At 41.5% G+C, this 24,270-nt stretch overlaps 1 protein-coding gene across 3 annotated transcripts in view; it reads right to left on the bottom strand.

Annotated features, from left to right (window-relative positions):
• The window catches only part of CCDC50 (coiled-coil domain containing 50), a 63,715-nt gene that overhangs the window by 21,851 nt on the left and 17,594 nt on the right, over positions 1–24,270 (bottom strand). For all 3 annotated transcript variants that reach the window (XM_045192030.2, XM_024556347.2, XM_024556348.3), the window contains exons 2-5: positions 13,008–13,070; positions 11,380–11,506; positions 8,055–8,145; positions 1,032–1,149 (exon numbers count right to left, since the gene is read on the bottom strand). In XM_045192030.2, the coding sequence (XP_045047965.2) occupies positions 1,032–1,149; positions 8,055–8,145; positions 11,380–11,506; positions 13,008–13,070 (399 nt within the window). The remainder of the gene's footprint in view (positions 1–1,031; positions 1,150–8,054; positions 8,146–11,379; positions 11,507–13,007; positions 13,071–24,270) is intronic.

The following is a 24,270-nucleotide window of genomic DNA, read 5'->3' as shown; positions in this document are numbered from 1 at the left end:
ACACGGCACCTGCTTACCATTTATGCCACAGAGCTGAGCTCTACTGATTATGATCAATTTAGAGCAACAATGTGACTGAGCAAGATGTACCTAAACTGTAACAATCCTATCATCTATATACACATTCCTTTCATTCTACTTATCAAAGACAAACACCTACTTACCTACATTTTATAATGAAATTATAGAGGCAATTGATAATTAGTTTGCATGGACCTCTGAACTCACTGAACTTAAAATCTTTACTTTCTCAAAGCAGTCTTTAGAATTTGTCATCCTAAGTTTGGTCTTTAAGCTGGACTAAAATAAACACTCTTACTAGAAAGGACAGGAAATGTCTTTCTTTTGACAGATCTTTAAGAAGGGCTGAGCAATACTTGCAGATACTCGTTTCCCAACACACTTCGAAGGAGGAGAGCCGCCACCATCACAACTGCCACCACCGCAATGCAAGCACAGGCACTAGAAGGAGAAACTTGAAAGGGACTTCTTTCCCTCAGCAAGTTCTCTACATGGTAACCAAAGAGCAAAGAAAGCATCGAGAGCAAAATAATGACCAGAGAATCATAAATTTTAATTTGTTGTCAACAGGCTAAATCATCAGTTTATGTTTAAGACACAAGATGCATGGGGAAAAGCTTTGTTATCCCGTAACTAATGAAAGAAGGTGCACCTACCTTCTTTATTACTTGTGCCACTTGGCTGCTTCAAACCTCCTGACCAGATTTCCTCGAGAAAGACCAAGCCCACCATTTTCCACATCCCAGGTTACGTGCTAAGAATGTAATAGCAGCATTCCCAGGGGCGACAGCACAAAAGAATGCATGCCAAATCTTAGAAAAGTGTACTCAAGCTGTAACAGCCCTGCAAATGGCTCTGTCATCCAGTAAGGAACACATGAATTCCTTACATTCAGACGGAATTCCACCACAAATCTAAATGGGCCCCACACTCCCTTTATGGCCAAATGCGACGGGCCGTCTGGCAGTTGAATCTAAGGATAGAGTAGATCACGATGTGGGCAATGTTACCTCCATCTGCGTAATAGTAACTCTCTCCAGAAGCACGGGCTCCAGAAGACTCAGGAAAGTGTTTCTTTCGCTTTTTCTCTTCCTGTAACTCCTTTTCTTGCAAAAGGCGAGCAATATCCTGCAAATAGAGAGAAAAAGAAGACAAATATTACCAAAGCAGGAGTAAACTCAATACAATGACCCTACAGGTCAATGGTTCCACATTCCACTGCTAAGCTTTTGTGGGCGGGCTCTGCCTAATGCTCTGCAGACTTTCTGGGATTAAGGTCATGCAATTCAAATGCCACAGACAATTACCCTACAGGAGTGTCACAAGATCTAGATGAGAGAGAAAGGCGTTTTTTTAAATTAAAATTTAAACTTAACTCAATCTGAAGATATTCAAACCTAGTATTCCTAAAGTTGGTTATACAACAAAAATTCATATTGGTGGACCCTTTTTCCAAGATGATGATTCAGTAAGTCTATGTAGACAAGGGTGCAGTAATGTATAAAACTTTGTAAGTTGCATTTGTAATTCAATTTAAAGACTTTTAAAAGAAGGTTTGGCTGATCCTGATTGAACTTTGCATTAGAGTACCACTGTTTTAACGGAAAAAGAGAAACAGTCTTCCTCCTTTCTCCCCTTCGTATCATCTCCAGGCAAATTTTCAGCAGTTACTCAGTGATAAATGACATTCTGATCCTGTCCCCTAAAATACTGCCATCTCCCTAAAAAAAAAAAAAGTATATACAAATAACTGCAAGACAATTAAATTATAAAGCCTCAAAAGGAGGGTAAAGTGTCTATGGGAGTACAAAAGTGAATATTATTTCTCCTTAAAGAAAGTAGTCAAGGCTTTCCACCCGTGTTAGGTTTGGAAGAAAGAACTGGATTCCAGCAGGCAAATTAAGTACAGAGAACATCATCAGCAAAAGTCTGAGTATTTTAACTGGTCAATCTGCAGAGTGACCTATAGTCCAATTAGAACACAAGATGTGGACTGCTGCAGAGAAAGGTGAGACTAGAAAAAGAGTCTAAGGCTGAATCATAGGCATTCCTTACAAGACAATCTCAGGAAGTTTGGAGTCTATAATGCAAGAAATGAAGGGTTAGGTTATTACAAGTTTTAAGCTGCAGAGTGACCAGTGTTCTGGATCCGAAGTTTATTTCTATGAAAGCCCACCAAAAACAGCACATAAACGTTGTTTGGTGTACTCTCTTCTGAAAAGAAGGTCCACAGTTCTCACCGGATTCTTAAAGGCTGATACATATACGGCAACAATACTCAATGGGGCAAACAGTAATGAGAATCACAGGTAGTCTGAGCTGATTATTTCTTTATATTTATAACAAGGAATACAAGAAGTGCTCAAATGTTAATATAAATTTTGAAGCAAGGATTACTATTCTTCCTTTTTCAATTTTCTGAGTAAGTCAAAATGAAGAATATACTAAGACTGCAAGGCAAACCTAAAAAATTCATCTGAATAAACCCATTTCTTTCACATCAGTGTAGAAATAAGTCGAATGCTGAAGGTAGGTAAATTAACAATGGTTATCCATATACTCTGCTTTTAATGTTCATCAGAATAGGCTTCCAAACCTGACTTTAAATTAAATAATGCCTAAATTCAAACTAATAAATACACACTGCCTTTGAGTGCTACCTATGCTAAAGGCTTCTCATAAAACAGTGTGACAGACACATGCATATACGGTTTGATAAATAACCTATGTAAAAGCCTATGTCACAGTGTCAAACACAAGTGAGGACACTCACAAAGTGTTGCTGCTCACAATAAGGGGTGAAGAACACAGTCCTACTAAGCAGACATGTAATTTTCAGGCAAAGAAATCTGAATTTCTAACTCTTTAATGGAAAAAGGTCCCTAAGTCTTAAAGTTAAGATGACTTTCTTTCTCCTTCCAGTTTAAGCCAGAGATGCTTTAGAGACACTGAGAAAGAAACATTAACTGCTAAAATGGATTTCTGTGGGCTTCAATTCTTTATCCAAACAATGAAGAGTTTGAACTACTCAATCTTAAAGTTAAATTTCTTGACTCCCTTATGCATCATTTTAATAGATCTGTGAGTGTTACCAGGTACCAGTCACTGGGCCAAGTTTATTACATTTGATGTCTTAATCAGTTAGGAAGACAGAGGTGGGACAGATAACTTGTTCTCTAAAAACTAGTTTCTGTCACATTAGAATTTCCCAGATTCCTATACTTTTCACTGTAGAAATAAGGAAAAATTGCCAACACTTTCCTAAGTTGTCATGTTTACTAGGCACCCAACACTACATTTTCCTAAGTGCTTTGTTTGCCTTACAAACAAAACAAAAATTTTTTTCTGCTATAACTGAATAAAAATATAAAGAAAAATTATCAGATCGAACTGTTAGCAGAAATTATTAAACTACACTCCAGACACCTTATAACTGCTTTCTTACTATTGAATTGAGTTCTAATAAATACATAGCAATGCACCACTTTCTCAGTGTGAAGACCCAGGAGAGAAATGAGGATGGTGCCCCTTCTTCAAAACACATCACCTAGTCAAAGGAAGTGACTTTAATCAAGTAGAAAAATAATAATCACAAGTTGGCATGCACCTTAGCACCCAAACCTTTTCTTATTTTAAGCTCTTAGCTCTTTTGTGAGTACCAAGATTAGCTAGGCTTAGGAGGGAAAGAATGAAAGGTTCAATGGGAAACAGCTGCTGTAATATAACTGTGGTTCAGCTTAAGTCAGCTCTCCCCCCAGCTTCCCAACACTGTTACTGTGCAATGTGTTCAGCTGGGTGATTTCAATATAAAGAATTTCCCCAGAAACAAGTTAATGATGGCAACTATTAGTCACGATGCTTGGATGCAGCTTCATCTCCCTTGACATAAATAACCTCCTTGGTCTTGAGCTTCCTTCCTGTCAAAGGTTAGTCTGGAACAGGATTTCCCAAGCTGTGTTCATAAAAACACCGGTCACAAAAGATTCTCCTAAAAATCTCAAAGCACTCAAGGGAAAGCATGTATTATATCTAACTCTTTAGAATGCACATTAGCATATTTTAAAACTTTGATTAAAAAAACCTATCATCTTCCTATAACTCATGAACTTCCAAATTTACTTTGTGATAAAACTTTTTTTAACATAAAAAATATGAGCCTTATAGAATTAGTGTTCCATAAAACATAACTTGGGAAAATTAACCTCATAAGCCCTTATGAAGTCATTTTCCACGACTTGAAAAAAAAATAATCATATTTATCGGGTAGACTTACTTTGGACTAATGCACATAGAATAACTGTGACATAGAAGATTTTCTAGTAAAGACACTTATTTGGAATAAGAATGTACCATTATATCTTATCTCTCCCGTTTTTGTTAACCAAGTCACCCAACTCGAAAATCTGAAGCTGTGAGTATAAGAAAGGGCACGGTCAAAAATCTCTAGAATGCTAAAGAAAGTCATTTTAATGAAAACAGAGATGTCCTGATTCCCTTCAATCATTCTGGTAGAGACCTGTAGAGAAACAAGATATGGTCAGTATCCCGAGAGTCCTTGTCTATTAAGTATTAGAAGCAAATGGCCACATAGCGTGAGACATGCAAAGTGAGCGCCCTGACAGAGGCATCAGCACCCAGGGGAAGCTGGCACGTCTCCCGCAGGCGGCTGACAAGTCACTCAGCCGTGGTATTGGCTTCCTTACAGTATTTTTATGGTTTATACAACTTTGTATCACTGTTACCTCTCCCTGGGGAAATCCTGGGTATCACAACAGCCCAAAAGAGATCTAAAATCATGATTGTCAAATGACTGTCGAAAAGAAGAAAGCCATTCCATTAGACTGTTAAACTCCTCACCAACTAGCAACACATGTATTAGGGGAACTCCCAATAGGGTTACTTTGTAAGACCAGGAAAAGAAGATAATTCAATTTTATGGATGTAAAAACACCAGTATAAACAGGATATAAAGAGAAGACTTTTTCTCAACCAGAAGCCTCCCATTCACTCCCCCCCCTTTCTGGCCATATATGTATTAACTTATTTTTAGTAAGCGCCAAAACATAGAGAAAAAAAATTAGTCCTAAAATGTATAACTATTTGAGCTATCCCCAAAATTATACCAACTTAACATAAAAATTCTTCTAGAACATGGAATTCTAATCAGTGTAAGAATGCTATAAAAAAGTACCATGGTTCCTACTAGATTAACTTTTAATGTAAATTAGTTACTAAGTTTACCCCAGAGAAGTTCATATTATAAATGATTTCAAATTGTTGGACTAGCGCCATGGACTTTTTATAACATGGTTGACCATACTATTTACTTAAGTTAAAAAAAAAAAAAAAGAAAAAGAAAAAGGTTTTCTCTAAAATAGTTTCAAGTCACATATATTTGGACCGAGGTTCAGACACACAAATGTGTATCTACAGGTATTCTCTCTAGTTCTCTGTCTCACACACACTCTTACTTAAGAGTTTTTTTTAAGAATAACTAAGTTAAAGTAACTAAACACACATCCTTTGGTTTTATCAAACAACAGACAAATGCTTACGCTGTGACCGAAAGACAGACCCCAGTGAAACCAGAGCACTTTCACTAATCAATCACCAACTCAAACAGGCCCGTGCTCCCCAAGCGTACAAGCCCTTTCAACAGGCGCCTGGAAAGACATGCAACTACTGTATTCAAGACACTGTGGAACAGCTTAAAAAAGAAAAAGAAGAGAGAAGGCAGGAAAGTGGGGAGGAAGGAATAAGGAGAAAAGGGGGGAAAGGGAAGTGAGAAAGGGGAGAGGCCACAGTGCTGGTAAGAATACTAAAGATCTTTTTCCTTCCCTTTTTTTTTTTTTTTTAACTTTTCAACATCTGTCTCCCAGAAAGGAAATGCTACTTTCCTTACATCTGAGCTCTGTTAAAAAAAGCACAGTAAAATTATACCATAACAAAGCTAGAGATGCTAATTCGCCTTATATACATAATCTTAAACCTCCTAACAGCTCTTTAAATTATGCATAACTCATGACTTCCCCAATTTAAAACCTGAGTTTCCACATGGTTAAGTCAGACACTCAAACTCACAGCTAAAAGATGACCAGCTAAGATTCCAAGCCAGGGCAGCTGACCCCCAAGTCTACGTGTTTTGTGTCATGTCACAGTATATCTAAGTCAGAAGCAGTCGGTCAAACCTGTACTTGGTCAAACCTGTACTGTACACATATTTCCCTGGCATCTTATTATATAGTTTGGGGCCACTCAATTCTTCAGGTCAGAATTCCTTCATTAGAAAAATGAAGTTATTCACTATATTGCTTACTTAATATAGTATCACCATGAAATTATTTATTGTGATTGCTATTTAGATTCTACATTCCTAAAATAAAGTGTTTTGGTTTCTCTTAGTACCCGTTTTTCCCTGAAGGGGGTGGGGGCTGGGGAGGAAAATCATAGGACACCAACAGCATTTATAAGAAGCCAACCATTACTCTGTTATTTTTGAATAGAAGCTTTCCTGTCTACAAGACATAATCACTTCTTTCAGTTCCCAGTTTCGTCCCCAAAGCAGAGTCTTGACTACAGAGAAGCAACGCATTCTGTAGTGAGAAAGGGCTGCTGTGCGGACAACAGGAAGGGTGAAGAGCAATCCCTAGTTCTCACCTGCAGTTCTGATTACCACAGAATCATGGTTTGTTTCTTGAAGAGTCAGCTAAATACGCTCATACCAGGTGTCTCACACTTACCTGGCAATGGACAAGGAGGCCTACGGGCACAAGGATGGCCTAGTGGGACAGCAGTGTATATGGACTAGTTTACTGGTGACCCTAATCCGATCTACTTAATGGGGCGATCATATAGGTGCCAGACAGGCGAGGACAGTCCCAGTTTATGTAAATTATTAATAGTGTCCCCTTTAGCCCTGAAAAGCACTTATGATTATACAATAAAGCATATGATCGTCCTATTAAAAATGATAAATCATTTTCTTCCTTATTATAAATCAAGATACTGGTCAAGAATAGCAGAATAGGTGTGAAAGAAGGCAGACACAGACTTAACACAAAGTAAAAAATAAGAAATGCTGAAAACTTTAACAGAAAAGCAAGGGATAGTTAATTGCATATTCAAATTTTACAAACCAGATACTATGGCTAATTTTAGTCATTTTTGGCTTTCAAAATGATACAATTTAAAAATATATACAGAATCACACCGATCAGTGCTTTGAGTCAGCATATCATAGGGAAGTGAGACAATTCACAGAGAAGAGAGTGAGCAACCAGGGCTCCGGGGCTCTCGCGCAGCCGCCCGACCGTGTTCAGGCGGCACTCAGTCTGCTCCCAGTGAAGCTGTAGGAAGAGTCCACAGACACACACCCTGTACTGAGTGAACAGTGTCCCTTAAACATTCGTTTCCGTCAAGGACCTTGGAATGCGATCTTATTTGGAAACAGGGTCTTTGCAAATATAATTAGCTAAGAGGGGTCTATAGTATTGGGGTCCTCAACCCCATGACTGGTCTCCTTCCTAGAAAACAAGAGGACAGAGAGACACAGGGAAGAAGGCCGTGTGAAAATGGAGGTAGAGATGAAAGTGAGACAGCTGTAAGCCAAGAAGTGCCAAAGACTGCCAGGAGCCACCGGAACACAGGGTGAGGCAAAGAAGGATCTTTCCCACAGGCAGCACGGCCCTGCCAACACCCTGATTTCAGTTTCTAACCTCCGTAACGTACAGAATAAATTCCTCTTGTTTTAAGCCACCAAGTCTGTGGTGACTGTTACCGCAGCCCTGGGAAACTAATTCACACTTTGTATTAAATTACCCATTAGCATCAATTAGGATTTCACCACATGCAACTGATCGAGGGGCAACAGCCAATGGTCCATGGAGGGCAATACTTGGACTATGCACCCAGAAGTGGGGAGTTCCGTTGCCCAGCCAGCAGCCCTCCACTGAGCCCATGGGTATGGAGAGGAAATGCTCCAGAGCTGAGCAGCCCTTCCTCCATCGGGTGGAGGGGCAATACCCGAGATGTACCTCATCCTTCTTCTCCTGAATGCGTCGTCTCTCTGCCTCAATAGCCAGCTTTTCCTGGATTTCCTGAGCAATTTCACAGTCTTGCTGTTCACTGAAAAGCAAAGGTCAAAACAACGTGAATAAAGTAACAACTTGCAGACTCTCACTATGAGACAGTGCTTGTCTCTGTCTCATTTTATCTTCAAAACAGTGATGCAGAGGTTGATACTCTCACCAGCTACAGATGGAAAGACTGAGGCCCAGAGTAGTGAAATCATCTCCCTTAGGTCACAGAGAAAGTAAGAGGCAGAACTGGAATCTGATCCCCGGATACTACAATGGAAAGTGACAAGCTTTCGCCACACGATCATGTCACCTCACCCCACTGGGACCACTCCACAGCTGAGACAGGCATGGTTTCTGCAAAGGGGATGGACACCATGAGGTGAATGCCCACAGACACCCGAGAACACAGACAGCACACAAAGAACACCGAGAGTGAGATCACTTAAAGTGGCAATAATACTGCGGTCACTGAGAGGGGGTGGTATGACTTTAAAATAATTTTTATAAATTTGCAGTTAGATTTTTCAGGGTTTTTTTTTAATTCAGTTACAATTGTCTGCATTTTCTCCCCATCCCTCCACCCCACCCCAGCCAGTCCCACCTCCCTCCCCCACCTATATCCTTCCCCTTGATTTTGTCCAGATTTTTCAGTTTCAATAATGCTTTAAAAAAGGGAAAGCATGTATATTCCACAGCTTTGGCTCCCAGTAGAAACCCCTCTGGCCTGATTCCAGTGAATCATGCTCTCTCACATCATCTTACCACCTATAAAAGATTGTGGACTTACTGACTTCACATTTCAGTTCTAATGTTCTAGGATTCTTAACGTTTCAAACCAAAAAACTAAAAATAAACAAAACCTACTCAAAATAATTTTTACTTGTAAGTATATCCTCCTTTCATTCACTCACATAATAATAACGAATCATACACAAAATTATGTTTAGTTTTCAAAGACTTTGCTAATCTTCCAAATTAACATAAAATCCGATTAGGAGTAAGCAACTACTAACTACATACAAGGTGATAATAGATGGGAAGAAAGCAGAACACAACAGAGAAGGCAAATCCAAATGGGGTATTAAAGGTCACAAATGACATAGAAAATGTTATCTCCTAGCATACAGTAAAATGAGTTTAAGTTCAGCTTAATTATTTCAAACCATATTTCAAAGAAGGACCAGTTCTAGTTCACTTAGCTAATTATACAGACTCCTGAGGAAGCAAAATCAAGTGAGAAAAGAGTAGTCAACAGTCGTAACAAGCCTGACCTCCAGCAGGAAACCCAAGAAGCACTGAGTGAAAGGTTCCAGTTCCTTAAACTCTACAGCATTTAAGTCTTCCCTTGATGATCCACAATCGGGACTGCCAGGATGTGAAAACCGAAAACCTTCATTTCTAACTTACGTATTTCAGCCAGGAACACCTCCAAAACCATGAAGTACTGGGCAGAGATGTAGCAACACCTGGTTCTTCTCTCAGGACCTATAAATCCATCTCTCTCCAAAAGTGATTTATATTTTATAGTGGTTTGTCTCAATAAGCTCTCAATAACCTCATTATACCCATTATCATTATCCTAATTTAGGATCAACTTCTGCATAACCTTAGAATTGGCCTTCGTAACAGAGAATTGTGAATAATGTAAAAGGCAATAATTTAGAATTCTTAAAATATTCTAGCTGGCTCTCATCTTCCCATGGTTTGTGACACCAAGCCTCCATACATCTCAAATCTGTCCTTTATAAACTCCATAAATATGACCTCCAAGTCAGGCCTCCTCATCTCCCTCCTGTGTCTTTATTGCCCGCTGTCATCCATTCAAGTCTCCTCATCTCTTAATTTGACCACTGCTGAATAGCAACCTTCAGTCATGCCCCTTCCAGTCCTTTACCTACCCAGCCCCCAGAGTAAGTCCCTAAATAAAAATCTAAAACTTCTTCAGTAGTTAGTTCTCTATTATTTATAATATAAAATCTAAACTCCTTTACATAACTTACGTGACCTTTCGGTCCAGCTCCTGGCCTCATCTCCTACACCGAATGGTACCCCCCACTCCAGTGACAGTGAACATCCTGCGGCTACCACTCGATTCCCCACCCTCCTACCTCTCACCTTTAGGCAGGCTTCTCCTGACGAGGATGGTTTCCCCGTTACCACCACAGACTCCCAATCACCATGCAGGTTCAGATTAAACACAGCACCTATGCTGGCAAGGTTTCCCCACTCCCTTCTCTCTTCACAGGCACGTACTATTCAATTCTCTGTGCCTGGTGCACATATCTCCATAGGACGTGTTCAGGCTGTGTTCCTAAGGCTATTAAAGGCAATGGCTGTACTTCCTCATATCACTGTCCCCAGTGCCTTCCACGGTGTCAGGGATAGCAAAGATCCATTAAGAGTGTTTATTCACAAAATAAGGAAGCTGAGCAAAAAATGATGGATAAAGCCCTCCCTATCAATAATAAAATAAAAAAGACAAACTATTCTTCAAAAGCAACAAAAAATGACAGGCTCTCCTGTTTATTTAAACATGACAACTAAAAAAAAAAAGTGAGGGGTCCCCTCAACTCTTCCTTTACCCCTTCTTCGTCAAAACAATTACCTTGTGGTTGAATCCACCATTAGAGATTTAGGTAAATCAAAAAGCTACTATCGAAGAAGAAATGTGCCCTGAGTTTTAGGGCACTGAAAAATTTAAAAAAATAATAATTGTACTGTAAGAGAACTGAGATATTATCTTTCCATTATCTATTAAAGGAGGAGACAGAAAGAACTTTAGTCAGACACTGAAGCTATGAAGAAAACTGAGTGTACAATTCAGAGTTTTCTCGAAGATTCTACCTATACCTGAAAAGCAAGGGGTTTAAAGAATGTAAGAGCCACAAACACTGCTAGAAAATAGTAAAAGAACCCAGTACAACTCATGAAATTCTTTCATACGCACTATTTCACTGGATCCCCCAGCCAACCGTTGTGACAGCGGGGATAGAAACCATCTTACCCAGGTCGCAGGGAAGGAAAATAGGTGGACCAAAGGTCTCAAAGTCATACAGTTAAAAAGCTAAGACTTCACACCAGAATCCACACATCCCCCAAACAAGTCAGTGTTCCAAAAACAAAGAAAAAAGAGAAGGATGGACACACATACACACGATTTTTTTAATCTAACAGAGGAATCAGAGTAACAGAAGGAGAGTCTCCTCCTTCTTTGCCCTGGTTGCTGGGTCCAGAGAAAACCAGTCTGCTATGGTTCCCTCCCACTCCCCAAGATCCTCACAGGTCTTTGTAGCGCTTCTGAAGCTGAGCCTGAGCTCTCAGATCTTCCTCTTGGAGCTGCTTAGCCACCTGGAGATCATGCTGGACCAAACGGCTCCGCTGAATGTTTGATGCCAAGTGATGTTCAACTGGACAGAAAGATTGAGGAGAGGAATTACAATGCTTTGGCTTGTTAATAGTAAACCTCATAATAAACATAAGAAGAGCTTTTCCATTAGAGAGCTTCATATCCATCACTTCAGGGTACGCTCTCAAAAACGCTGCATAATAGGCAGCACAGGACTTCTTACCCCCATCTTTCCATCGAGTAAAAAAGAGGATCAGAAAGTAAGTAATGTGCCTTTGGTCACCTGGCAAAACAGTGCCAGGGCTTCCACACAAATATCCTAAAGCCAAGGCCAGTGTTCTTTCTGCTCCACGAGGTGCCACCCGGTTTATAACCTACCTGTTTCAGTGTTTATTTTTATTTTGACACATAATTAATGACTCACAAATCACATATTCATTAATATGTACTTCTGTATACATATAACAGATTTATTTTTCTTAATTATATACACAGATATTCAGAAAAATCCATAGTCTAGATACCTTCCTTGCCTGGAAAAAGACCTTCAGGCCCCTATTCCTAAGGGGAGAATAGATCCCTATACTGGCCTTCTACACAGCCCAGATGCACATGTGGACCAAAAAAGAGCCACATACTAACCCTAGCAAGGTCCGGGGAAGCCTGCATGTAGGACTTACAAACTTAAGAGACTGAAAGTAACCACATAAGCTGGTCTGAATTAAACTCACTCTCTTGACTAAAAGTGAGTCATCGCAGGTAGTCATGCCCTAGTCCCGTAGCTTCTGTGACAAAGGTCAATCTTTACCTGAATTAACTGAGCCTGTCTATTGTCTTTCTGCATCTAAGACAACATACCCTTGGAATGGCAGAGTAATCCATTTTTCCAGACTCCTCAGGATACAAACTACACCCTAGTGGAGACCACAGAACCCCTATTGTTATCTTGTTCCCCTGCACACCATCACTCTGTGCTATAAACATTAACTATTAGCAACCTTGTACCCACCAAGGTAAAAGAAGTGTGTGTGTCTCCATTTTACTCTGTCTCAGAGATTTCCCTGCTTTGCTTTCTCCCACCTCTCTAATCTACCACCAACAGATTTCCTGTAACTCTCCCTGTATGTCCTTCTTTGATTGTAATGTATAAAATAAACTGCAAAAGTGCCATTCTCAGGTGCATTTTCTCAAATTCTTGAGATTTTGCTTCCAGGCAACTGTCATCAGTTTGGCTCAAACTCATGAAACTTCTCTACAGATCGGACATTCCTTGCATTGACACCTGTAAAACCAATGTGTCCCTCCTACAATATTTAGGCAAAGAAAAGTTTCAAGTCCCTGTTTTCCTCCAATGTGCCCTGCAGTCTTTTAATTCCTGGCAGCTGTCATACTTCAGAATACCCAGGACTTCATTCGTCACCCAGGTGTTGGCCGCTTAGACAAACCCCGCAGGGGGTGGATGGTGCTGCCAGGTGGCTGTGTTCCCTCCCTGCCTCACCCTGAGAAACCTGCCTCAAGCTACCACTACTAAAAAGAAAACATGAACGAGGGCTGTTACTCACTCTCTTGTTCCTGCAGGTTGTGGGCCAGGGTGTGGTCCTCTAGGACAGCAAAATCTCGACACACTGCAAAGGATGAGGAGGAAAGAGCAGGCAGGAAGGCTCATTAGCAGTATTTTAACATAAAAAGAAAAAGCATTTTCTTTACTTCAAAAGTCAGTTCCCACATTTTAGGATGGTCAAATTCATAATTTACATTGCATAAAACTTTGTCTAGTTAACAGTCTTCATTCACAAAAAATCCCACATACTACTTGCTTGGTGACAATCACAAAATAATGGCTACCTCTGGTCCCTATCCTAAAGATATTAATCACAGAATCAGAACCCAGAGGTACAGAAACTCCAGCCCACTTCTACAAAGGGAAGGCAAGTACTGCTGAAATAATAAGACAAGAACATTTTGCACACTGCAGCTGAGAGAAAACTGAGTTCTCACAGGGTCAGAGGACTAAATCAACCTAGCTAGTGCTTCAGATTTTCTGGGTTCAGAGAACCCTCTCCCACAGACTTAGGCCTATCCGGGTGTCAATCAGGAAAACCGTATTTTCATCAGTGCCTCTGGCAGGAGCAGATCTCTTCTCTAAGGATCATCGCATTCTTTAATAGGTCCACACCCTTAGATAGGAGTTAGAACTAGTTCTCTAGGTCTCTAATGGTGAAGCTACCTAAAAAGAATCTGCAAACCAAAAGAAAATAGGAATCGTGGCATATACCAGGAATCTGCCCCCAACTTTGCCTCCGACTGGAGATCCAGACAAGAGTGACTAGAGATCCAGACAAGAGCACTTGCTGACCTATTTTCTTAGAAGAAAATGAGAAGAGGTAGTCTCCAAGGTCCATTCTGCCCCAACTTGCAGTTCAAACTCCTGCTTCTTAAAACAAACATACAGGCCGGACTCTTATGAAAAGTGCTGTTTTGTTTGTTTGCTCGTTTTAAGGATATGTAGTCTAGGTGGTATGTCCTTACTCTATTCCAAATGACAAGCTGACATTAAAAAAGAAAATTCCCCAAAGCCTCAGACTACTGCAATGGGTAGGACTTATTAAAACGTCCCCTGCAGCTTACCAGAAGTTTCAGAGTTCTTTCTGCAGCTTTGGATTGGCCTGTAAGGACATCTAACTAAAATGGAATGAAGAAATGCGCCCTGGCCATTCTTAGCATTGCGCATGTTTATATATAAATTCACACAGCCTTGTCCCTTGCTGCAAATAAGTGGCAGGCAGAGCTTGGAGACATAGAGGTTACTCTGAAATGGTGTTATGATGGAGGAATCACTTCTGCCCCAAGACTGTATTAAACCAAATCCGACCTGATTAGCTTACCTGTTGGGAACCACCCTGCCAGGTTTCAGAAGCTGTAACCCCCCACGGCTAAGGCTGAGTCAGAGACCTTGGGACCATAAACCAGTAAGGAGACAAAGCTTATCTCCCTGGCAGGGGCACTGCCCCTGCCCACTTTACTTTACCCTGCTTGGCCCCCAGCGTATGACCGGTTAGCCAATGATGGGTAAGATTCCTCAAGGGAGGGATGACCTAAGACCAGCAGGGTCACAAAGAGGCCCTCAGGGAAGGACTTGGGGGACTACAGAAAAAGGGGGTGATGGACCCTCACCCCTCGGCTTTGACATAGCCTGAGTCCTCATTCTGTCTGCAAGAAGTCTCCTAATCTTCTGGCTGCCTTACTTCCCCTGCCTGACTTAAGCCTGAAACAATGATAGAGGGCGGTACAGTCCTGTGCTGGAAAGTGCGGATTCCCCGGGGCAATCAGGCCAAAGAAAGAATGCATAAAATCCTGTGAAACCTGTTTAGCTAAGAATGCCCTCAATTCTCTGATAAGGGTCCAAGCATGAAATGAGTTTGTTTCCCAAACTCATGAGTTTGTAGCCCTTTAGCTAACTGACCCTGACTGAGAATAAGCCCTCAGATTTCTTTGTTTGTTATCTATTGTTTGATCCTTACTGCCTGACAATGATTGAGGAGCTTTATCTGTATTCCTGTGCAAATTGAACCCAATAAAAGCCCATTGAGGAACAGACTCTTGGTCCTTCTCCTTTGAGAGATCCGCCACCTTTCCTCCTCAAGCAGATCAGGTCTTGGTAGACTTATTCTCATCCATCACGGATGGGGGGCTCTGCGGACAAAGCTCCCCCACACTTACCCCTTGTTCAAATGCAACTGCTACACCAGTCATTCCAATAAAAAGTCCTGTTCAGACATATTCTCAGAAATACTAACGACCTGAGGCCCAGATGTGAGTTACCCAGTATTTCACAGGATGGAAGTGCCTGCAAGCTAAGCTAGTTAACCTGCAGGTTATGAGTATTACAGTAACAATTAACTCAAAAGAATGTCACAATGCAACTGTAAACCTACTTTTGCCCAAGCCCAACCCTGTATATATGCATACCCTTGAAGAGAAAGATGATTCTCATTCACTGCGGATTCCCCTAAGTAAATGGTGTAGTGTATACCTAATAAACACATTTATTCAACAAACAGTTGCAGAGCACTTACTTAGGATGAATAAGTCACATCCAAGACATTAAGGAGGTGAAAATGACAAAAAGGTAAACAAGAATACAACCTGATAAATGTTAGAAAGACCTGCAGAAAAACTCTTTGAAAGTACAAATGGTGGAGCAGTTATGCTTGTTACGATTTGGAGGAAGGTGAAGCAGTGGGGGTGACCTGAGCAGAGCACATCAAGACACTGCCAAGAGTTAATACACAAAATGAATCACAAAGGGAGATCAGAAGTGGTAAGCATTCTTAGCAGAGGGCCCGATTAACTCCAGTGGAGCTAGAAGAGGAGTGAAGTCATTCCCTTCTGTCACTCTTTCACCCAATCCCCAAACTGCCTGAAAATACAATTCCTGTGACTCAATCTTTATAAGCTTCCACCCACATAAAAAGGCCTGGATTAATAACACATTCACCAAAAGCTCTTTCTTTCAACCTTGTCTGTAATTGCTTTCTAAATTCTGGCACAATTTTGTGAATTATTCTGGCTTTGTGTGTGTGTATAAATGCTATTAGCAGATGGAATACCTACTCATTGTTTTGAGACCAGGGACCATGCTTGCTTTTCTTTGTCCTGCACATGCTCTCTATGAGTGAGAAAGATGTTCCAGACTCATATTTTGTCTTAAAAAGCTTGGTAATGGCACACAGGCACAATTGACATCGATAATGCGCGTTTTATCTTACAATGCACTCTCACGTTTATTCCTCCTGACCACCTGAAGAAAAAGGTTCTATCAATATCCTCATTTATGAGGAAAATAAGGCTCAGAGAAATAAAGTAGCCTGACCAACATAATCCAACAAGTAAACAAATGAATGGGAAGCCAAGCTGAGCTCTTCTGGCCCCAAATACTTCTGCTCAAATAACTCATAGAAAAAAAACAGGTCTACATTTTAGCATGTCAGCAGAGCGATGTTATTAAATACTAATTAAAATAAGACACATATGCATTAGATTCTTGGAAATTGAGGATGAAATAAAATTTAGGTAATTTTCTAGATTCCAAAATAAAGCAATAAAAATGGGACACAGATTACTTTATCTTCCAAGAACAAGCCTCTAGCAATCAAAGCTGGCCTGTATGCACTTCTGAAAACAAGGGCAATAAAAAGTTCCTTTTATTTTCAGTGGTTCATAGCTGACCTACAAGGAAAAACCCAGGTAGTGACTGCAGTGGAGACTCCCAAAGAAAATTTCCCTTTGAGATCTAGCCACTTCCCCCACCTCCCCTCTACTCTCCATCCAACATCAATGAGTTTCCCTCTCTTTGGGAACAGAGTAATAATGAATTTTAATGGATGTGTCTAAGAGATGTTACACCAATCTGAACTAAAAAATAACATGTAAGCCCCATGCCTTTGTGTGCTACCCTACAAAAAATGTCTCCTAATTTATGAAAGAAGAGCCTCTTCTCTCTTTATTTAAAGCTCTAATAAAATTGCTTCCATAGAAGAGAAGAAATGGGATGCGGGGAAACTGAAGAGACCTCATCCTAACATCAAACCGGTAACATTCTCAGCACCCGCGTGGTTCATACATGTGACTAAGAATGACACCAACCCCACCACTGCCGTACCAACACTGAAACCCACCCCCGCCCCATCGCCGCTACTGTCTGTGGCAGGAGCAGCACCTAGGGACCACGGACACTCTCCTAACCATCTGCCCCAATTAGGAGCCCCCAAACAGCAAACATAGCTAGTCCCTCCGACAACTGAAATTTCTCTCTCAGGCAATTTCTCTCTCATTGAAAATGATGAGAATATCTAAGTGATGTCTGAACCATTAATTTACAGTCATGTGCCACATAAACACATTTCAACAACAAACCGTGCATACGACGGTGGTCCCACAGATTATGATGGATTACGAGCAAAAGTTTTGTTTGCCGTATTGAAAGAAAAGGCTGGACCCAACTATGATGTTAAAGTAACTGCCAGTGCTGGGTAGTTTAAATGGATGAGAAGGCTCAACCTGCTGTCCACCGGCCACGTGTCCCCCAGCCCCAGCTGGGGCAAGAGGAGTGGGCTGGGGAGAAGCAGGGCCCAGGAGCACACCTACACCTTCCCCTTCATGCAGGTGCACACCCACTCCTGTGCACAAACTCACTTCCCTTCCCTCCCTTTCTCTCTTTCCTCCCAGTCCAGTTCCTCCCTCTCTCCACTCCCCCTCTTTCCCTTTCTCTCCTTCCCTTCTCCCTTTTATTAGTTCTCTTTCCAAGCTTTACCTCTCCTCTTTGTACTTTTTCTCTCCCCCACCTTTTCCTTCCCTCTCTCCATTATTCCCTCCCTCCACAGCACTCTTTCCTCTGCCCCCCCAAGTACAAAGGCACACACATTTTATCCTTTATACCGTATTTTTACTACACCTTGTCTATGTTTAGAAAAAGTACAGATGCATAACTGCTTACAGTACTCAGTACAGTGACAGCGGTACGGGCTCATGGTATAGCTTACTACACTGCCTAGGTGTGCAGTGCACCCTATGACGTTACCCACGAGGATGAAGTCACCGAATAACACATTTCTCAGAACCGATCCCTACCATTAAGTGACATGTGACTACGAGGGAATAAAGGGTAACTGGAACTTTCACTACTTCTCTGATGTTCAGTGTCCAAAAATGTCCATCTTACGAAATTCACGAAATCTAAGTACAGTATGACAGAGGGAGAAGAATGACACCTAGTTCTTTCAGATGTGAACAGGTGAACAGCACAGGCATTGCACCCTCATTTACCTTGTTCTGAAGGGGTTCAGAATGTGCATGCCCAAATTGTGCCACTTCGGCAATGGACTATTGTGAGCTGAAGGCAATGGAGACCCAGAAGATTCAAGAACAAATTTTAGTCTCCCTGAACTACCTGAAAGAAGTTAGATGGAAGCCTGGCCCACAGCAAGAGTCATCACCAGAGACAACTACAAAGAGTACGGCTGGGTGTGGTGGACTGGGGAGTTGGGGGCGTTCAGCAGGGCCTGGAGATCCAATTCCTCTCCTGTCTCATTGTGTCTGCATGGCATAATCAACATCCGTTTACCAAACATTTGCTCCTCCCATTCCTATTGTCTTCCTCCCCTCAGAAGCCCCAGACCCCTATCCCTTCTCCCCAGCTCAGGTGGGCACATAAGCCTCAATTGCTTGAGACTGTCTGTGGGTCCATATTGTTATTGGGCCCCCATTAGTACATAATTACATTTGCTTTTCTCCAATTAATCTCTTACATTAACTTAATTATTAGACAGCTGAAAGAACCTAGAAGGATACAAGTTTTTTTGCTTTCCTTACAATTCCTGAAGTGGCCAAGGCAGGGCTACTTTGATGATCTAGTCCCAGATTCCCTATTCGTTCCCACACTCTAGGTTACTCCACCTGCCCGGGGAAACCGGAGATCCTCGGGGCAGAGACCTGTCATGTAATCCAATCACACGCACCTCCCTGCAGTTGTCATCCTCAGTGTATCTCCCTCTACTCAGCTACCTGCAAACTGCACACACGGTTCTGCAATTTCGTCACGAAAGACAAAGGTATTCATTCCACACACCATATACACGACTAAGGCATTGAGTATCATTAACGACGCTTCAACTCTTCGGAGATTTGTGTGGTTATGGTTTTGGTGTATGTTTTAGTTGGTTGGTTGGCGTGGGTGGGGAGGGGAGCACAGAGAATGAGAAAGACTCACAAGGCTAAAGAAAACCCAGTCTCCATCACACAGATGGCAGGGGTAAGAACACTACACTGTCTGAAAAATTTCATAATCAACCTCAAAACCCCCACTCAAATGTTACCTCTCTGTTAATCCAATCCTAAAGGACAGACAAGCAAAACCATTACAACTGACTCTCTCACCCACCCAACTGATCTACCTATGCTTTTTTCCCCACTGATCTCATAGTATGTACTAAATATAGTACTACATCACTAATCACATTAAAATTACTTTTACTCATCTGCCTTCCCAGCATACGCTGAGGATCCTTAAAGGCAGGAAAAATCTTATGAATTGTTTTCTCTCCAACCTTTACCCCAGGACCTGAGATAATGCTTTCAAATAAATACTTATGAAGAAGGGGCCTCCTGAGAAAAAAATGATTACTAATATACGTGATGTACCATGAAATGTTGCATATTTTTGCAGGTGTGATCCATCCACATCCTCCAGCTCACCCAGAACAGGGCGAAGGAGCGGCCTGTCTACCCGCACTAGCTCAGATGTTGGTAAAAGGGTTCTGCTCCCATCGCCCCAGATCTCAGAGGGGTTATAATGAAAAGGTTAAAGTCCCTGACAAAATACTAGAATACCTAGAAAGGTGGCACACTCAGGCAGGTGGCCAAATGCTGGGCCCTTCAGACTACAATAAACATGTCAGTCAATTTATGAAGAAATAATGGCTCTAAGACATAGAATAATGTTTTTAAATACGTGGCATTCCAAGACTGGAACCCAGGACTACGAGAAAGGTGTTCACCCGAGAACACGTTTGCTGAGCTGAGCGACCTGACGGCACACTGCGTGCACGTGGCATTGGGAAGCAGAGAATGTGATGCGTGCTGAAGCGCTAGCAGAAATCCTCAGACTCTGGGTCTGGTCTCCTGGCCTTCTGAGAAGGCTGGCTCATGTCCTCAGAAGTTTCCTACAGCTGCAGGCTGCTGCCAAACAGTTCTGAAAATTAGAAAATGTTAATAAATTATGTATAAGGTGAATGAAAAACAAGTCAAGGTTGATAAAAAAAAAAAAAGGAGTAAGGAATGCAATTTTGAGGAATCCTAGTAACAGAAAGACATTTTCAGGGTTAATTATCCTACTATAAACATTACAGAAAGACAGAAAGCTACCCTTTCCATAAAAAGCTCTATGTGAGGCAGGACAGTAAGAAGCTAGGAAAATTCCTTGGCAAGTAGAATGGGGAAAACTAAGACAGCTGAACAAACTGGCTGAGCCATTTACAGCCAGATACAGAAGGTCACCTCCCCGGAGATGACTTCTAGGCCTCAGTGGTGTTTCAGCTCCAGGACCAGAATGGCAGTGAAACTGGGTGGGCAGTGCCAGGACCAGCTGCAATGACTAAAGAACTGCTGCCCTGGCACTGACCAATCAATAGACCATGTCCCTGAAAGGTCGCACCCGGAGAACTGATGAAGCTTCTGCTGTAACCCTCCCCTCAGACCATCCCTAAGATTCCTGCCTGCAAGAGAGAGAGAAAATCCTCAAGACAAAGGACCCAGCACATTCTCTCCCTTGGGGGAGCACGCCCCCACCTTCCCCATTCCCTTTCTTCCCCCCTCCCCCGCCCCAGCACACATATGTCCCAAACTCTTAAGGGTCTACATGAGACTGGCAAGCAGGGGAGCAATGAGTGGCAGCAACTCGTCCCAGGCTAATCCCCTGAACCTGTCCCCAAGGCCCCCTTTTCTCTGACTTCCCCGTGAGCTACAGCAGCACAGCCTGGGTTTTCCTGTTGCTTCTTCTATGCTAAGCCCTTCCTTGTTTCACTGTCCCCAGCGTTAATAAACATACCCTTAAAGTCACTTGGATTCGTGTTGGGAAATTCTTTCCCGCAGGGAGTCAAGAACCCAGACACTCCTGGTTGGCCCTAGGCAGACACACTCAGGGCCAGGTCCCCCACCCAGTAACTTAAGGACCAGAATGGTGTAATTGAGAGGAGCTTCTGCAAAGGTCTACCAAATATCTGACCCGCTAACATCACCACCTTGGTTAGACCACCACACTCTCTTAGAATATCAAGAAAATTTAATCCCAAGGAAATATCTCTAATAATAATGACGATCCTGGAGAGCAGGCTGGGTACCCGTTTCCTCAAATATTATAAAGTCTCAGTCACTGTTCATAAAAAGGTGCTGACTGATGAATCACCTTCTTCAAAGTATAAAAACTGATCATCAGAAGGGATTTTAGTAGTTGTCAAATAGTTAAGTCTCATTCTGTCCAAATAACCATCTGCAGACCCCTTAAATATTTCAGCCACAGAAAGCCCACTTTCTTTCAACACACCTCCCTTCCAGATAACTGCAGGTAAAACTGTCGTCAGAAGGACAAAACCCACCAACCAGCAGAGATTACCCAGTGGCCCTGGGGCGGCCTTGGAGCGCTCACATTCCCTAGAGTGTATGTGTATAAGATGAGTAACCACTGGCACTCTGAAAGCTCTTGTTTTATGTGCCCTACAGATGACCAGCCGTGTGGCTTATCACACGGGCCATGCACAGGCAGTCCTGAAGGTACTCTCCACAATAGGGGGGGATGCCGGGACTGACCTCGTAACCTACAGTGGACACTGACTGCAGTTGCAATACCTCACTTTCAACTTAAATTTTATTTAGAAACTACTAGAAGGTATAAACATTGAAATCCTAACATTGATTAGGTACTCTAGGATTAAACTGTAGCTTAATTTTCCTTTTTAATTTTTTTTCTGTTTTCCAATTTATCTACCAAGAAGGGGAATCTTATTATCTATAATCTTTTTTATTATAGTTTATAACAAAAGATATATATATATATATACTTAACCTTATTTAAGCATCTGAACAGTGAAGCAACAAATATTTACTAAAAACAAAAATGAGTTGTAGTATCACCAATCATTGATTCAATTGAACTATACCATTTCCTTAAGGACACAGAATGAAAAGTTTGTTTGTTTGTTTGTTTTTAATGGAAAAAAGTATGCTAACAAAAATAAAGTCTACATAAGACCCCAACTATGTGTCCGATCTTCCTGAGAAACAAAGCAAGCAGGGAAACAGGAATGTTGCTCAGTTCTCATTATAATAAGGGAGATATAACACTAGTTCTTCACTGGAGAGAAGTGTTTTACTAGTACCACACATGAAAGTAATCCCAGTCATCATGCTGGAATTTAACGAGAAACAACTAAATCATATGATGGACATTATCAATAGTTCAAGCGTTAGTTGTAAGTGTGTGCCTACACACACAAACACACACACACCTTCAACAAAATCACAAGATGGAGCACAGTGAAGAGACATTTTCAAAAGCAAAACAAGTGATTTAATCCCAACATTCACTCTTATGCAATTTATCAAAATAGGTTCCTGAGTTATTTTTTTCTAATCCCCCAAATTCAAACCTAAATGAAAATCCCAGCAACCCAAACCACTTGTCTGGCAAGTAGATGCATTTTAGTTAACCACAGACACGCTAGGTTGCAGGCAAGTGGGTTTTGAAAATGCTGAGATAATATGTCTTCAGATCAGAAGTACTACTTTAATATCACAGACCATCTGCATCATTATCAGAGACCACAGGGTAACTGGGTAACTTGTTGGAAAAGTGAAAATGACAGAGTCAGAAATTTCCATCTGACGGGATGAAAGACTGGGAGTGAGCAGAACAGTGGAACGGGGGATGAGGAAAGGTAGCCGGGGAAATAGCAATTTTACTTGCTGGTAGAACTGCTGGATCGAGATTACACTTTCCATAGGAAATATCTGACTCAAGTTATCATACACGATAAAAAATACATATATCCACAAACAACCTCACAAGGCTCCTGAGCTGCAGGCATCAACTTTATGGACTGGTGATTTTGAAGCCAAACCTTTCTGTGTTGGCAGTAGCAAAACAAAAAGCCACCCAAGAAAAGTTAACAACCCAGATCTTGTCTATTCTTAGAAAATGCAGATGCAGATATTAACATAGATGACTCACACTGAGCTTCCTTTCTTCTCAAGAAATATCTCATAATCTCAAAATAAGATCAACCAGAGGTCATTTAGTCCGAGTTCCCGATAAATTGATGCCTGGGTTCTGCATCTGTATTCCCACCAAGTAATCACTAGGCTCTCTTCCAAACACCAAGCAATCTGCATCCGCATGGACCGAGGTTGGATGAATGGATATTAGAAAGGATTTCTTTACACTGGACCAATCGTATGCTCTGTCTATTCATCATCATTCCATCTAGTAGGTCACACAAAAAAATTTTTATACAGGTATGATAGCCACTAGTCACATGTAGCCATTTCTCCAAGTTAACTAAAATTAAAATTTTTAAATTCAGTTCTTTAGTTTCTTTAGCTACATTTCCAGGGCTAAATAGCCAGATGGGGCAGGTGCCTACCATTTTGGACAGTGTGGAATATAGAACAGCACCAGCACTACGGAAGTTCTATTGGACAGCACTGCTCTAAACAGTAATCACAGTGTGACAGACAGAACAGTGCCAATTTAGATAACCGGACCATTCGGTAACATTTAAAACCATTTTAACTGTGTGTGTGTGTGTGTGTGAGAGTGTGCATGTGTGCTTATGTTTATTCAACAGATATAACTCACTTTGCCAGTGTGGACAACCGAGGGTCTTGAATATATATGACTGGTCTCATGTTAGCCACTGATTTATCCTCCGAGTGCCTGCACAGCATTCTTGCATGCTGCTTCTTCATCAGCCCTAATGGGATGGCAGTCCAGCTAACCTCAGCAGGGTGAAAAGATCAAGCAAGCACCGTGTGTACACAGTCACAGAAACCAAGGGAACAAGTTTCTTTTTGGAAAGGAAAGTGAACTGGTATTCAATATAGTTAAAGAAATTCAATTCTGGGAAAGAGACTGCTACTGACTAAACCCACCAGATAGCTAATAATTTACACCAAACATTAAAGAACTGGATTCCAATTAGCAAATGTGCGCATTGGTGAATTTCAATTGACCTTGAAAACTGAACTGATCACAACTGGGGGCCATTCTCCTAA

Source organism: Desmodus rotundus, chromosome 2, assembly GCF_022682495.2.
Source record: "Desmodus rotundus isolate HL8 chromosome 2, HLdesRot8A.1, whole genome shotgun sequence".
In the NCBI taxonomy this organism is placed as follows: Eukaryota; Metazoa; Chordata; class Mammalia; order Chiroptera; family Phyllostomidae; genus Desmodus; species Desmodus rotundus.
The sequence above is the reverse complement of the archived record's forward strand: the minus strand, read 5'-3'. Positions and strand labels throughout refer to the sequence as shown.